The sequence below is a fragment of the Cutaneotrichosporon oleaginosum genome (assembly GCF_008065305.1).
Source record: "Cutaneotrichosporon oleaginosum strain ATCC 20508 chromosome Unknown ATCC20508_contig05, whole genome shotgun sequence".
NCBI lineage: Eukaryota > Fungi > Basidiomycota > Tremellomycetes > Trichosporonales > Trichosporonaceae > Cutaneotrichosporon > Cutaneotrichosporon oleaginosum.
In genome coordinates this window covers 1,914,544-1,929,930 of record NW_027072174.1, presented here as the reverse complement: position 1 = coordinate 1,929,930, position 15,387 = coordinate 1,914,544, and the positions used below count along the sequence as shown (strand labels likewise).

Genomic DNA, 15,387 nt, shown 5'->3' with positions numbered 1-15,387 from the left:
AGCCTCTGATGGATCAAGCGATCTAGCGAGAAGCTGAGGTGAGAGCGAGCGAGCGAGGAGGGTCACATGCCGCACGCACTGACCACCACCCATGCCATCCACTTTGAGTACAGCTGACGACACCCTTCCACTAACTTCTCACACCACCAACACCATCCGTGGAAGTGGACGCTCCTCCCAGCGCCTCGACATATCCTGTCACCTCTTCGGGGACCCGCCGAGAGCAGGTGACATGGCCGTAGACGTTGGCCTTACCCCTCTCGCATATGCGGCGCACCCGTCCATAGTGCACAGGATAGCGCAGTACGCGTGTCCACGCACCAAGCTAGCTCTGCGCGCGACATCGCGTTCCCTCCGCCACCTCCTCGACCCGGGGATATTTGAGCATGTCATCCTTTCTGGTGAGCCCGGCGCCGAACGACTCCGCTCGCCTGCGGGCCACCTGCCTGGAGCGCCATGGCATCTGGGCGACCCGACTTGGCTACTCCGCCTGCCCTACGTGCGCGTACTCGACCTCCAAGTGCCCCCTGGCTCTGCCTGGGAGATGTACAAGGCCGAGCTCTCCGGCCTTGAGGTAGTGCGCGGCGCGAACCACCTCCCGCCGCACGAGCCCATCAAGGAGCCGCCTTTTGAGCGACAGGTGGATACCATGGTCGACACGCTGCACCTGTGCGGTGCTCCCCCGGCCCCTCTCTGCGCGGGGCCGGCGCGCAAACACGTTATCAACATCCTCTTCGACCCGTATGCCGCGCACATCCCACATGCCATCTTCGCGCCAGGGACAGCTAGCCACATCGTCCTTGTCTTCAGCCCGCATCACTGCACACCAGCGCGTGGGAGGCTAGTTGCGCGGGCGCACAACCTTTTATGCTCGGTGCTGGGGCAGTTCATCACTGCGCTGTGGCGCAGCGCCATCGTCGAGAGCGTCACCTTCGTTGGGGTAGCTGAACTCGACCTCCGCTCGCTAGGCCTCTCGAATTCCTTTTCCGTGAGGGACGTAGAGGAGGCGGTGCGTGCCGCTTTTGTCACCGTCGCCTTCCAGGAGCCGATGACACATGACTCGACCGTGGTCGACTTTCTTGCAACTGTGAAGTTCGCGTCAAGGGCAGCGTACCGCGTCACCGTTGGCGAGAGACGGTACTTCCTGGAGACGGGCATTGAGAGCACGGAACGCAGCTCGCCGCTCGACCACACGTGCTACCCGCACATACTAGAGCGTGTGCTTGCCCTCGCTCCTTGGGACAGTTTACTTCGTCTACGACGTGTTTCGCGCTCTCTCAAGGAGCGCATTGACGCCGTCCTATTCAAACACCTCGTCGTTCTCCCGGGCTCGCTTCCGTACATCCTCTTCGTGAGGGGGGCGGGCGGGCGGCTCCCAGCCGTCTCGACCTGGAACGCTTCGCACCGCGACTGTCTAGTCGACATCAGAAACCACGCATTCTTTCAACACACCCGCCTTCTGGACATACCAGCAGAGCTGGATGCTGGGATAGCCATCCTGGTGTCTGCGCTCCTCCCCAACCTCGAAGTTGTGCGCAACTTCGCTCCCAAACACACCCAGCTCATGCACGCAGAGACCGAGGTGCATTATCAGCCGCTTTCATTCTTTGCGCAACAGAACATCGTGCGTTTCGTTCCAAGCTCTCGTGCATGCAAGGCACGTCTGGTGATAACCCACCTGTACGACGCCGCGTTACCGACCGCATCGGAGATGCCCTCGGTTTCCTCAGTGCGCGGACATGTTGATGAAGTGGTCATCGTCTTCTCCGCCTTCAAGTATCCCACTTCTTCACGTGCGCGCTCCCCCTTGGAGTTTTTCGACCACGCGATAGCGTATTTCGTGAGCGCGCTGAATCGCCGCAGGATATCGCGCGAGACAGCCAAGCTCAAGTTCGTCGGTGTCGGCGAAATGGTCGCTGCAGTGACTCCTCGGCCGGTCATTGCCATCGCTCCCACAGAGCCCGCGGAGCGCGCTAGAGCTGAGGTACGCAACGCGCTTCTTGACCCCGCAGCGCTCGGGGACGGCCGGCTCGCCACGCTGCTTCTGCAGCGAGCTTTTGAGGAGCGCGGCGCCGAATGGCGCGTCCCCACCCGCGGCGACGCCGCCGACCACCTGATCTTTATGTCGCGCGACGAGTACATTACAGACGAGGCGGCGTCGTGGGCAACGGAGGTGCCGCCACTCGAGGCTATGTATGCTGCGGGGTGGACACCAGCGCGGTCATAGCAACGATATGACATCAGGCACAGTTTAATCTCAAACGCATCCGCAACACACGGAGAAGTCTGGATACATCTTGAAACACCCGCGTTTCACCTTCGATGACCACCAATCACCACCCCAGCTACCATTCGCAGTGAGCTCGCTCGCTCGCTTCACGGGATCGTGACTCACAAGTGAGGCAGTGGCAGCTGGGCATTTAGATCAGCTGCTCAGATAGACAACGCCAAGCACCGTAATCCCTGCGTCCTCCATCTCCGCGACTGATGCCCGCCATTTGCCTCGACTCCACGGCCCCTCCCTCCCCGCACCCACCTCTCGGCATGCAACTAGTGTCAGTCTCCGTGTCGAGTACTCCACCTCCAGCTCCCGCCTCTTGACACCCCACCCCCTATATGCCGGCAAATTAAGAGCGGCTACATGTTTCCTCATAAACAGCAGGCAGCAGAACCAGCATGTCCAAAGTGTGTCGTTCATTATTGCTGCAGGGGATGGTGGCTTTGAAACTCCATCTTTGATGGTATACCGGATAGCCAAATGTACATAAGACCTCGCTGAGCGCTTCCAATCTAGCCAACCACTTCATCCATTTCGACGACGACATCACGGTAAGCTATCATGTCGGCACAACTGACCCCAGATCCTACTCATACCCATGAAACTCGCCCTCTTCATTCTCCCCCTCGTGGCCGCAGCCCCCATCCCGGGCTTCCGATGGTGGTCGTACGGCACAGGATTCTCGCCTGCGCCCGCTCCGCAGAAGCAGCCCCCGACTGCCCCCGAGCCGCCAGCCCCCGAGCCGCCATCCGAATCTTCACAACCCCAGGCCCAACCCGAGACGGAGCCCGAACCCGCACCGCAGCCCCCAGTCGCCCCCGAAGAACCTGCCCCCGCCCCCGCACCTCAGGCCCCCCGCCCGGCAGTGTACCAGAACGCGACGGACTGGTGGGTGCCGGGCACGGTGCTGCACGGGACATGGCGCGAGGGGAAGTGGGACGGGGTGGATAACACGGCCGGCGCAGTCATGTACGTCGACGACCGGAATATTGCCGTGACCATTGTGCCGATCTAGTCTGCGGTGGAAGTGTTGTACGGTATGTATTGTTGGATGATGGCCTGGCCTGAGGAACGGAGGTCGGTGGTGGCAATGGCGGCCACCGCCAGTGTGGGAGCATCGCGTAGAGATTTCCGGAGTCTTTCAGCGGGCCGCAGTGAGATCTTCGGGTAGTGTGTATAACACGCGGATGCGGGAAGAGATCGCTGGGGCGTCATAGAAGGACGCGTGGGGGACAAGGGGAGCATGCTGTGGTTGCTGGGAAATGTGGAGGATCGAGACAGATCGGTCAAGTCCGCTCGATTCCCAGCGCCGAACGTCCCTCCACACACTCCGCCACGCCATCATTCACCGATCACTTGTCTTCATCGATCTAGCACCGCTGACACTGAACGCTGACAGTTGGAGTACTGACGCACAGAGCGATCGCCTTGCACTGACCATGGACTGCGCTGCGCTGTACAAGCCCCACGAAACCTTGACGCCCTGCGTGCATCTGCTGATGTGCACGAGATGTTCCCACACCAGATGCACCTCCCGACGGCTGACGCGCCCCGCTCATAAATTTCTACCAGATCCACGCGCCAGATCCTCGGCCCAGCGAGCTCACACGCTTACACCCAACCTTTATCGAGCACAGCAATCACCCAGCAGCCAGTGGGCTATCATCTCCGGCAATCGAGCGCCGGCCAACGACATATAACATGACCACCCATGAACGCTCCTTCAATCACCACCGCACCTTGGCTCTTGTCTCCTATCCACTCCTGTCCCGACCTCATCAACTCTCTTTGCCCCCCACCTCCTCAACTTAGAAGCCTATCACGATGCGTCTCACTGCCCTCTTCGTCCTCATGGCCTTCGTCGCCGCACTCCCCGAGCCCGAGCCCCAGGTCAAGACCGTCACGGTGTACCGGACCGTGGCTGCCGCGGCAACGTCGAAGCCCGACACGCCCGACAAGCCCGAGCCCAAGCCTGAGCCCAAGCCCAAGCCCGAGCCCGAGGACGCCGAGCCCACTGACGACGGCGACGAGCCCGAGCCCCCGACCACGCGCCGCACGTCCAAGCCCAAGCCTACGCAGGAGCCTGAGCCCACCAAGCCGGCCCCCAAGCCCGTGACCAAGACGGCTACGGCGACGGCAGACGCGAGCCCGACCGCAAAGGCGAGCGGCACGAAGAGCAAGCCCTCGGGCTCGGGCTCCCGTGCCTCCGGCTCGGGCACAGGCAGCAAGACCAAGCCGCGCTCCAAGCCGACTTCGCGCCCCAGCAGCACCGACTACCGCATGTGGAAGACCGTGTACCACAACGGCACGGCCGTGTCGTCGTACGTGACCGGCACGCGCCCGCACACCATCTCGTCGCTCCCCAGCCCGAGCCCCAGCCTGCCCGTCAACGGCAGCCTCAACGCCAACGTCAGCAGCGTGCCCCCGCTCGTGTCGTCCGCCCCGCTGCCCAGCGTCCCGGCCGACACGCCGGCACCGCCCATCCCCACGCCGACCCTCAGCGCCGCCGCCCTCCCTACCGACTGCGCGCTCGTGCTCGGCGCCGCGGGGCTGCTCATCGCTGCTGTGGGTGCGTGGTAGAGGGAGATACTGTGTACTGGACCCTGGCGGACTCGACACTCGTTATACGCTCGTTTAGCTCGTTTATGGATGATGTGTGTCTCTCAGTTGTGAGCCCATGCCCCCCTTCCACCCGCCCATACGTCCTAAAGAGTGTCATGTACTGTATGAAATGTACGGGCGGCGCCAGCGCCGCTGAAGAAGATATGACCACGTGTGTGGTGGCGAATTTACTCGAGCTTGTCGGGGATGTTCGCGTTGAACGCCTCGGGGCTGCCGACGTAAGTCTGGTGCGTGTTGTAAACGCCTGTAGGTCAGTACCTATTGCACCCCTCACGTTGCACCAATACTCACAGACAAACTTGTACTGGCCGTTGAGCTGGGCGGCCTCGGGCCACTCCTCGCACTTGTGCCAGCCGCAGCCGATGTCGGTGGTGGCGCGCCACACGACCTGGGTCCAGCGCGCGGCAGCCTCCTGGTACGTCTTGTCGCCGCCGTCTGTGGGGTAGACGTAGTTCTCGCCCTCCCACCCGGCGTCGTGGACGGAGCGGACAAAGTCGCCGTCGTGGCTCGGCACAAGCGAGTCGGTGTAGTCCTGGCGCGAGGCCGGGAACTGGGGCACCTGGTTGCAGGTCTGGGCCTGGCCGACGGCGATGGCGCTGAGCTCCTCGTTCCACGAGACGGCGGGGACGCCGTAGCGCGCACGGATCTCGTTGTGCGCCTGCAGAATCTGCTCGGCGAGTGGGTCGGACGCGGGCACGGCACCGTCGGGGTTCGCGGGGCCCTGGGGCTCGGCGGAAGGCGAGGGCGAGGGCGAAGGGGAGGCCGAGGCCGAGGCCGACTCCTCGGAGGTCGGCGACGGCGCAGGGGTCTCGGAGGTCACGACCGAAGACGACTCGGTCGGGGTGGCCTCGCTCGAGGCGCTCTCGCTGGAGGACGGGGTCGGCTCGGGCTGGTGGATGAGCGCGTTGTCGTCCGCGACCGGGGTGACGGACGGGACGGGGGACGCGGTCGAGTGCTTGGCCTTGCACTTGCGTGCGTCGGCGGTCGCGAGAAGGGCGAGGACAGGGAGGATGGCGGCGGCGCGCATTGTGGCGTGTCGGGGGTCGTAACGAGTGTCGGTGGTCGGGGTCGGTGTCGGTCTCGGGGTTGCTGCAGCGTCAAGCTAACAGATGGAGGATGAGGATGAGTTGATGGACAAAGGCAAAGATGGACTGTTGGGCGGGCATCTTTGGCGACTTGGAGAGGAGAGGCACAAGTGTCAGGGAGGGCGGAGTGACGGGAGAGTACGAGGAGAAGAGGGAGGAGAGGGAGCTTGGCAGGAAGGTTACAGGCACTGCGGCACAGCCGACGCGTTCATCTCCCAACTCACCTCAGTCCCCTGTTTCCACTGCCTCTCCCACTTTGGCATGTTCATCACGCGAGGTCCTATCAGCGTAGATGAGCAGCCGTGTGGCGGACAAATGTGGCATGCATGTCCAGGCGATCTGGAAATCATGATCTGCGACCGCTGATCCTTTGATCGTCGTTTGTTCTACAGTACTCAACTGGAGCTAGTGAATGACTGCACGCAGACCATCAGGGTGAGTCGGACGCGTGACGTCGGGCGAGCCAAGTCCAACCTGATTGCAGGCGCTGTCTGCATACGTGTGCTGCGTCTGTGTCACCCTCTTGGACATGGGTGGCGCTCGATGAGCAGGGCCGGACGAGTTCATCGACTTCGAGGCCGTATTCATCCTGAAGCTGGACGCACCTCGAGATCACCAGAACGCCTCATTTGGCTGAAACGCGGGTGGTGGACCCATCCCTCCCGCCTCCCGCGCTCAGGAGAACCCTCCCACCGTCCCACCGTATGTACGTGCAGCCATGCATCATCGGAACGGCATTGCGCCGACCCTGCCAGAATGTCGTAACATCGCGTGGCTGCGAGGGTGAACAGCACGAGACGCGGGAAAGCGCGACAGCGCGCGGTTTCAGGATGACGCTAGCTTCCGCAACCCTGGAATACAGGCAATCGACGCCATGCTGGTGGTCTGGAGCGCAGCGATCTGAATAATGAGTGTGTTGACTCCTATTTTTTAGACCTGGAATACTTCCGAGATATTGGTCTGGAGCGTTGAGGGAGGGGATATGTTGAGGCGTTCCAGCCATCACAGAGCAACGATGCGGAATACACTATTTCGCACCACTTCGTGGCCCTCCCCAAGATTGTACAATTACATGTCTCCGGCTCCGTCTGTCTTGCAGTCTTACAACACAATATTGTCCGTTCTCTACTCAAGGAAGGGCGTGAGGTCCGTCGCGCGCTCCTCGACCTCGACTTCGACCTCGTTCCCGTCCTCGCCGCGCCGCGTCACCTTCGTTCCGTTCGGGTATGTGATCGACCCGATTCCGTCGGGCGGATTGCCACCTTGGCCGTTACCCGTGTCCGGGCAGAACTCGGGGGTGAGGCATGCGTCGGAGGGGTTGGGGCCCGGCGCCGTCTGCGTGGGCTGCACCGACGGCGAGGGGGCTGGCGTGGACGGGGTGGCGGTCTCGGGGGGCGCGTCCGTCGTCTCAGGAGGCGTGTCCGTTGTCGCTGGTGGTGCTTCCGTCGTAGGCTGCGGCGCCTCGGTTGTCGGCTGCGGCGTCGTCGGCTGCGGCTGCGGGGGTGTGTCAGGGCGGGTGGGGCAGCGCCATCCGAACAGGCCGCAGCGGAGAGACCAGAAGGGGTCACGCGGCGCGAGGCCGTCGGCGTGGACGGGGGCGGCGGCGGCGCCGGCAAGCAGCGCGACGAGGGGGACGAGGGTGGCGATGCGCATTATGCTGGTTGATCTTGCTGTCTTGAGGGATGGCGATGCGGGTGTCGGCGTGCATCTTTTATGCTGCGCCGAGGTCGTACCATTGCATGAGCATGCCGTACACTCGCGGAAAGATGAAGGCGAGATAATCTTAGGCACCCTGCATGCTCAGCCTGAAACCCGAGATTGGGCTCGCAGGATCGCGAGGATTAAGGAGCGCAGAAGGCATGACGTGGGCGGGAGGCGGAGCCAGCCTCGCTGCTTCGCGGCCGCGTCGGCTGATAATCTTGGAATCTGCGGAAGATCAGGTGGCTGATCGCGCAAGATTGCGCTCTGACCTGCGACGGTTGTCATCTGGAATGGGGCAGGCACGGTGGGTGTTCCACCGCTGCGCTTGACAGGCGCAATCATGTTATCTTAAGTCGTATGGTGCTGCAGTGCTGAAACGCTGTTCCTCTGTTCCTGCTCAACATTATTATCTAGACTCGCCATCGCGTTTCAGCACGCTTGGCGGATTGCGGAAGCATCCAAACCACAAGTTTGGAGGCTGGGCTCCGTTCCCTTTCCCTCACCATCTTTCGTCGGAATCGTTTGGCGAGCGATGGAGATGCTGGGGTGAGAGTTTAGGTGCCGCCGCAATGACGAGGTGCTGGCAGGGGAAATGAACGACAGTTACTTGGCGGGGCGTGGGAGCCTCTTCCGAGCCGGGTATCCAGTGTCAATATCGTCAAGGCGGATTCCAGAAGGCGAGCTGGAACCAAACAACCCGCATCCAGTCTCGTGGATCTCACGTTAGCTGCAATCTACCCCGCAAGCACCGGCCTACCGTGAGACGAAGGTATCTTCATACTTTCCTCACTGGCGACATTTCCCCCAACCAAAGCCCAGCCCAGATCACATCACGCCCTAATGCCAAACACAATGACCGCTGCACCGTCACAAACAATTTCCTACGCTGCCCTCGCAATCTCCAGCCGCTCCTCCAGCGCCTTGGGGCCGTGGAACTGCGTCCGTCCGTCGATTGCCCAAGTAATGCCTGCGAACAGCCACACCAATGCGACAACCACCACGACCCAGTTCATCGTTGTCCCGCTCAGCACAGGGATCGCAGGTGGGAAGCAGAATGTGATGGTGGTGACGACGACGAACGCAAGCGCAATGCCGTTGATGGTGCCTGGGGTCAACGTCGTCACTGTGGGAACTTACGGCGCCATCGTCCGAGAGACCATTTGGCGTGTGTGGCGTGCTCGCCGAAAGCGGAAGCGCCGCGCACAAAGACAATGGCGATGGGGATGAAATAGCTGATCTGTAGGAAAACGACGGAGGACGAGAGGATGGCATTGGTGGTCACGCTGCTGCCGAGGTCTGACGTTAGCTTCGGTCATGGCGCCGGCATCTCACTGATCAGGCCAAACGCCGTCACCCAGACAGTGACGAAGACGATGCACCAGACGGGCGCCTTGAGGCGAGGGTGAACACCGGCAATGAGCGACGCGGGCCCGAGGCCGCGATCGCGGGCGAAGGTGAGCACCAGGCGCGACGAGACGGTCAGGATGCCCTGGCCGGCAAGAACCATCGCGACGAGGTTGAACATCATGAGGCAGGTGGCCTGGAGTTAGAATAGACATTGTATCAGAATCAAGAACTTACCCCGACGCGGCTGCTCGTCGCCTGGTAGTATATCTGGAGTAGCGGACCGGTGGTAGCGCTGAGCACCGTGTCAAAGTCTTGTAGCGAGAAGAGAATAACAATCATAAACACCCAGCTCGTGGCGGCGCCGAGGACGATCGCCAGCACCCTGGATGTCAGGGCGATTCATCTTAAGCTCACATGACGCGCGGGGCGTGGATGTACGGCCGCGGCATCTCCTCAACGAGGTGGCTGGCGGCGTCAAAGGCTGTGAGACCAAACGTCGACTGCAGAAGACCGAGGATGAATGCCATTCCGTCAGGCCAACCAGTGACATTGGTGAACGTCGCGAAGACAGCTTTCGGCTTCTGGAAGGTGTCGGCGCAGGCGAGGCAGACGATGCTGGCAACAACAAAGCCGACGATGCTCCATGTACCCGCGAAGCGATCAATAGCCGGTAGGGCGCGCACGCCGAAGACGTTGAGAACGAAAGCCAGCAATGCGATGGCAAGGAAGAGGAGGAAGAACTGCCACGGCTGCATCGCAAATTCCGGGTTCCAGAGGGCGATGAGGCTGCGTGAGTGGGTGCGGAACAGACGACGTACCCAGAGATGAATCCAGAGCCCAGTACAGGAGCAGCAGCAGAGAGCGCCACCCAGCCTGCAGTGCCGTTCCACCCTGCAATAAAGGACAGACGCTCCTTCCACCCGTCCGGAGCGAGAACGTCTACCATCAGCCTGTGTCGTCAAAAGCGCTCACAGGACCAGTCGTACTGCCCACCGCTGAGGGGAAGTACGTGGCACACCTCAGCCAGACTGACCCCCATCGCCAGCGTGCCGAGGGCGGAGACGAGCAGGCCCCAAACCATGGCGATGGAGCCACCGGAACCAAGAACGAGAGGGAGGCTGGGGTCAGGCGGGAATGCGACATGCTCACGAAGCAGACCTGCCGTTAGCTGACTTCAAAGGTGCCCTCGATAGTGTAAAACTCACATGGCGGTCCATGAGTTGAGGATAGAGAAGGAAACGCCAAGGATGGCGAGGAAGGAGAAGTTGCGCTCCAGCTGGACGCCTTGCACAGCGACAGTCGCCTCAAGCTCCTCCTTGGACTTCTCTGGGGAGGGAGGTGGTGGGCTCATGGCGGGTCGTGTGAACGAGTAAAGATGGGAATGCATCTCAGGCTGAGGCTCAACGAGACGCGTTATAGCTGTGGCCAGACGCCTACCGGTGGCTGGACTCAGTCATTTTGGTAACCACCGTGCCGTCTTCATGATGTGAAGGCACGCCATCGCCCATTTTTATTAGATATGGCGCGGCGGCCGGTGCGCGCCGGTCCTGCGCTACGATGCTGCAAGCCTGCGGCGGCCCGGGGCAGGTGAGCTAGGGCCGCTGGAACGTTTCATGCATAACCTCGAACGCAAGGACCGTCGACGGACTGTGATGTCGGACACAACGCAACCATCGGGTTCTGGTTCATAGAAGACGAGAAGACGTGATGAGGAATGTCGATGCGCCACGACTGGACAAGCGGAATGTCGTTGGCTGGGAAGATCTGGAAAAACTATGGTATCCTGGAGTATCATGGCTTGAGCACGTCAAGGACGCGTGCTCGGTCGCGCTTGAGAGGCAACAGGGAGTGAGTCGCAAATCCGTCGGTTACTCGGCGCGGCGAGGATGCACAATTACGCGCGGATGGAGGGCGAAGAGGAAGGAGAGAGGCTGCCAAGATTGATTGTTGCTCACGTTCTGGTAGATCTCCGTCACCCACTGCTTGCCGGGCAATATGGAGCCGACGGGTAGCCCTAATAGCTTGCTTGGGGTCTTGTTTTGTGGACAGAAGACTCTATCGCTCGGCGATGCACGGTGAGACGACCCCAGAACGGATCACTAGCGAGGAAGGCGACCAGTGGTGCAAGAGCTGAAGCATAAGAGGCCGCACACACGTTACCTGTGGTGAGCAAGCCTCGGAAGAGAGTGATGGAATCAGCAAGCCTTAATGGGTACGAGATCGAGAGGGGGGGTGCATGATGTGGCCGAGATCATGATGAAGGAGGAAGTGATGGAGACGACAGCGAAAGAGGTGGTGAGCGCGGAATGTCTCGCGGCACGAACGGAGGCAAATGATTCAGTCACCGTGAACCTAATCTGCATTCGGAGCCTCATTATCCGCCCTAATCAGTTTATCAGACCCTCCACCTAAGGCATCCCGCGGTCGGGACCGCTCACTTGAGCTGCTGGGAGCTGGGAGCGAGCTCGCCAGGCTCACCACACCCTGCCTTCTGCTGTCAACACAAACATCTGCAACTCCCACTCCGACCTTGCTGGAGTCCCTCTCACTCGTCCGCGGCCACTCGATCACTCGAGAGCACCGGCATGCTAGCTCCTTTCCTCCGCGCCTAGCTCCGATCCCCCACTCCCTCCGACTCATGGAATCCTAAACCGCCTCGCCCGGCACATGGTGGTGCCGCTGCTCTGACCCATCGTCGCCTGTGAGTTTGACTATGCTACGCTTTGAGATCTCGAGATGGACCGATACCTCAATACCTTCTGTCAGCTGTCGATGTTGGAGCGCCGTCGGACATCTGAAGAGGCGTGCCGCAGAGATGAATATGCTGACGAGCAGTGCCCTACCCGTCCTGCATTCCCTTGTACCTCCGACCCAACCGATGACTCGCGAGCGTGACGCCCAAGACGAGCGCGAGCGTCGACCGGCTCTGCTCAAAAGCGCCAGCACAACCACTCCCACCCCGCTTGCAATCCCTAATCCCACTCATCTTGTTAATCATGTCTCGACAACATCATCATCATCATCATCATCATCATCATCTCCTTTCTCCACGCACACATCGATCACTTCCTCTCTCCGTCCTTCTCATTCTCGCACTCGATCTCGCACCATCGACATTGTTCGCACAGACCTCATCCCACTCGTCTGCCTAGCTCTGTGCGCTAGAAGCTCCACATCACACCTCGCACTCGCCTCCATCCTCCTCGCATCTCTTGCAATCATTCTCCATCGTCCATTCCACACTCGTCCTCGCCCGTCGCCGCCCTCCCTCATCATTCCCACAATGTAAGCCATCAAGTCACCCTGCTCCCGTCAAATCTCGCTTACTCCAGGCCCTTCGTCACCCCCAAGGCATCGCCCTCCCCCATGTCCGACCGCGTACGTGCCTTCCCTCCCGCCCCTTCTGACCCCAGTCCGTGTCCGGCGCGCCTGAGCTAGTCGGCTCCTTTGTCGAAAAGTACAAGGACCTCAAGGCGCGCTACGAGGAGGCCCAGGCCAAGGCGGACAAGTACGAGCGCCTCTACACCGAGCTCAAGGTGCGCGCAGACGAGCTCGCCGAGCTCGAGGCCAGTCTGCCGACCGTGGCCCGCCTCGAGGCCGAGCTTGAGCACGAAGCCCGCCTCCGCCGCAAGGTGACTGAGGAGCTCGACCAGCTCAAGCGCGAGCAGGAGGAGCTGCTCGCTATGCAGTAGGGCGCTGAGAGCGTGCGCCCTAGTGAGGTGCGCGCTCGGGAGCGCAGGCCCGAGCCCGATCTCAAGGACGAGCGTAACACATCCTCTCTGAGGAAGGGCATCAAGCGGGCGCGGTACGTATAGCATGCAGCATTATAGATGGTACGCGACAGCACCGAAGATCGGGGCGCAGAGCAGCGAGTTGTTGCTGGTGGGCATGGCGGCCACGACGATGCTGACGTCGGCGGCGGGGAGGGGAGGTGCGAGCGGCCAGGGAGAGTGGGTCCCGGCGGGTGCGAGCAGGCTGAGTCCACGGAGGCAACAACGCAAAGTCTCCTTTTCGGGTGCATGCAAGAAATCCGCAAGCCCCACACGACGCAACGCAGCCCACGTCTGTGCGTACATCTGCGCAATGCCCGAGGATGCTCACGGAGTCCACGCCGAGGCCAAGATGTTTCGGATCAGAGCCGGCGGCATCGGTCTCCGTGGAACGTAACGTTACACATCAGATCTGTCCGGATATTCCGGGCCGAGCCCCGATCGCGCGATTTCATGCTTAATCCGTCGCCATGCCAACCCGCTGTCCCGCAACGAGTGAACGAGGGTGCATTGTCTCTACCACGCTACAACATCTCGCCGCGGCGGATTATAGGCAGGTCGATTGCAATCCGCAGCGCTCACAGCCAGATGCTGAGCCCTGCGGCGGCGAGGACGAGCGCGCCGGCCGCCGAGAGGGCGGACGCAGCGGACGTAAGGCCGGGGACGTATGGCGCCGACGGCGCGGCGCCCGGCACCGGGGCGTCAGTGGGCATGCTGCCGTCGGCGTTGGGGACGGGGGCGCCGGGGTTGGCGGGGTCGATGGGCGTGGAGGGCGGCACGCCCGCGACCTGCTGCGGCATCGCGGTGCCGTTCGGCTTGATCCAGAAGCCCTGGGACTGGGCGAACTTCTCTGGGTGTGAGCGCGGAATGACAGCCACTCACGGTCGGGGTTGCCGGCGGCCGTGAGCTGGAGCATGTAGTTGTTGCCGGGGTTGTAGCCCTGGATCTTGCCTGTCCAGGTGCTTGTGCCGGGCGCGACTGGGGTTAGGGGAGGCAATGGAGGCGCTCACTGTTCTGGGCGAGGACCACGCGCTGGCCGGCAATACTCGCGTTCGAGTTCGAAAGCATGAGGTTCGTCGCGACGTTGACGGGCGTCCACTTGGCCGAGTTCACCGCGTCGTTGACCCCTGCCGTTAGTCTGACCAGCCCATGGACTGACAGTAGTTGTTGCGTGTCGGGACGATGAAGTAGGTGATGTTCCAGGGGAGGGTCATGTCCTGCTCGGGAGGTGCGGTAAAGCCGTCTAAGAGGTTAGCTGATTCGCGATAGAGACCCACCGTCGCCGGCGGCCGGGGTGCTAGCCGGCGCGGCGGACGAAGCCGGCGCCGAGCTCTGTGCGGCAGCGACGGCGAAGAGCGCGAGGGGCCAAAAGAGGAGGCGCATGGTGAGGTGTAAGATTGGGAGAGTCGGTGGGGAAGGCCGAATGTGTTGGGGGTAGACTAGAAGAGGGGTGAGAGGAAGAGAGTGTGGAGTACGAGATGGAGAGGCCGGGTGTGAGTCTATATGTAGGGTCGGGACGGTGGCGACTGCTTGCCGGCGCACCAGAGTCGACTCGTACGTTGCGCGCGTGGGATGCCTCTCGACGTTGTCGTAGGCCAAGAGGGTATCAGATCTGCAAAGGGATCATTTGTTAACCCGGTGTGTACGCGGGGAGGCCGCCTCATACGTACGTGTGTGCTCGCACAGCCCATGTCCGAGATCGAGATCTTGTGTGCATGGGTGGGATCAGCTGCGGTGGCATCGTGTAGGATTCAGTGAACGTTGGATCTCATGATGGAGCGGAGTGGGGGAGACCGGATGAGATGCCGACCGACACCTGAGTTGGTGCAGAAGGATCTGTTACTTGTGGAGTGCGAGTGGGAACAGGACTGCCTCGCCTCCCAAAGCTACACAGCTCGCAGCGGTCTCGTCACCGGTAAATGCAGATATTCATCGCGCCATCTGCATCACTTCTTGGGGTGAGACGCCGTTCTAGATTTTTGGTGATTACGAGTTTTCATCACGAGTAAGGAGTCTGTTCAGCGGGGCGAGACAAATGAGTACTGCTGGTCCCATCTTTCACTTACGGCCATCACATGTAACAGGGAGAAGAGACCAGCCCGATATATCGCATACTAGCGTCGATGCATGCCCTTCTCACGACAACCGGGCTGATCGCCATGCCCAACCTAGCACCGACGCGCCCCCCCCCGCCGCATCGTCGCCCCGTGCTATTGGAAGCACGACAGGTTGCGCTACCTCGAAGAGCACCCGCCGCCCCTTCTTGCCCACCTCCACGAATCCTTTCTCACCCCGAACTACAGGTACGCCCGTCCCCCACCACGCTAAGACCAGATGCACCGCGCGCTCACGCAGCCGCTCGACGCCCTCTCGGCGCGGAACCCCGAAGCTATCGCGGCCCGCGACTGGGCGATCCACACATACCTCCTCTTCAAACGGGTGAAGGCGGCGCGCGACGTCGCTGTACGCTTGCCGACCGGAAGGAACGCCGCGTGCGTCGCCAACGTGCAGCGTCTCGTTGCGCAGCTCCGTGCCCATCTCGAAGATGGGCGCGACTACCACCTCGACTTTAAGGCGCATCTAC

The 15,387-nt window shown here is 61.5% G+C and overlaps 8 protein-coding genes across 8 annotated transcripts; 4 read left to right on the top strand and 4 right to left on the bottom strand.

The window, feature by feature from the left end:
• Window positions 1-91: 91 nt before the first annotated feature.
• Window positions 92-3,293, top strand: COLE_06298 (uncharacterized protein; the record flags this gene model as incomplete). The annotated part of the gene is made up of 3 exons (XM_018426168.2): window positions 92-2,173; window positions 2,755-2,829; window positions 2,862-3,293. The coding sequence occupies 3 exons, from the start codon at window positions 92-94 to the stop codon at window positions 3,291-3,293; spliced, it is 2,589 nt and encodes an 862-aa protein (XP_018278939.1).
• Window positions 3,294-4,102: 809 nt separating this feature from the next.
• On the top strand, window positions 4,103-4,858 carry COLE_06297 (uncharacterized protein; the record flags this gene model as incomplete). Its single annotated transcript, XM_018425369.1, has 1 exon — window positions 4,103-4,858. One exon carries the CDS (start codon window positions 4,103-4,105, stop codon window positions 4,856-4,858), a length of 756 nt encoding a protein of 251 aa, XP_018278938.1.
• A 209-nt stretch (window positions 4,859-5,067) lies between these two features.
• On the bottom strand, window positions 5,068-5,927 carry COLE_06296 (uncharacterized protein; the record flags this gene model as incomplete). Its single annotated transcript, XM_018426005.2, has 2 exons — window positions 5,068-5,144; window positions 5,192-5,927. The coding sequence occupies 2 exons, from the start codon at window positions 5,925-5,927 to the stop codon at window positions 5,068-5,070; spliced, it is 813 nt and encodes a 270-aa protein (XP_018278937.1).
• A 1,183-nt stretch (window positions 5,928-7,110) lies between these two features.
• On the bottom strand, window positions 7,111-7,638 carry COLE_06295 (uncharacterized protein; the record flags this gene model as incomplete). The annotated part of the gene is made up of 1 exon (XM_018425368.1): window positions 7,111-7,638. The coding sequence occupies one exon, from the start codon at window positions 7,636-7,638 to the stop codon at window positions 7,111-7,113; it is 528 nt and encodes a 175-aa protein (XP_018278936.1).
• Window positions 7,639-8,567: 929 nt separating this feature from the next.
• Window positions 8,568-10,384, bottom strand: COLE_06294 (uncharacterized protein; the record flags this gene model as incomplete). The annotated part of the gene is made up of 8 exons (XM_065626477.1): window positions 8,568-8,791; window positions 8,824-8,982; window positions 9,019-9,226; window positions 9,268-9,415; window positions 9,448-9,819; window positions 9,852-9,972; window positions 10,006-10,160; window positions 10,239-10,384. 8 exons carry the CDS (start codon window positions 10,382-10,384, stop codon window positions 8,568-8,570), a joined length of 1,533 nt encoding a protein of 510 aa, XP_065482288.1.
• A 1,527-nt stretch (window positions 10,385-11,911) lies between these two features.
• Window positions 11,912-12,725, top strand: COLE_06293 (uncharacterized protein; the record flags this gene model as incomplete). Its single annotated transcript, XM_018427468.2, has 3 exons — window positions 11,912-12,318; window positions 12,366-12,411; window positions 12,447-12,725. 3 exons carry the CDS (start codon window positions 11,912-11,914, stop codon window positions 12,723-12,725), a joined length of 732 nt encoding a protein of 243 aa, XP_018278934.1.
• Window positions 12,726-13,381: 656 nt separating this feature from the next.
• Window positions 13,382-14,186, bottom strand: COLE_06292 (uncharacterized protein; the record flags this gene model as incomplete). The annotated part of the gene is made up of 5 exons (XM_018424799.1): window positions 13,382-13,653; window positions 13,686-13,781; window positions 13,814-13,930; window positions 13,963-14,046; window positions 14,081-14,186. 5 exons carry the CDS (start codon window positions 14,184-14,186, stop codon window positions 13,382-13,384), a joined length of 675 nt encoding a protein of 224 aa, XP_018278933.1.
• Window positions 14,187-14,926: 740 nt separating this feature from the next.
• Window positions 14,927-15,376, top strand: COLE_06291 (uncharacterized protein; the record flags this gene model as incomplete). Its single annotated transcript, XM_018427467.2, has 1 exon — window positions 14,927-15,376. The coding sequence occupies one exon, from the start codon at window positions 14,927-14,929 to the stop codon at window positions 15,374-15,376; it is 450 nt and encodes a 149-aa protein (XP_018278932.2).
• Window positions 15,377-15,387: the final 11 nt, after the last annotated feature.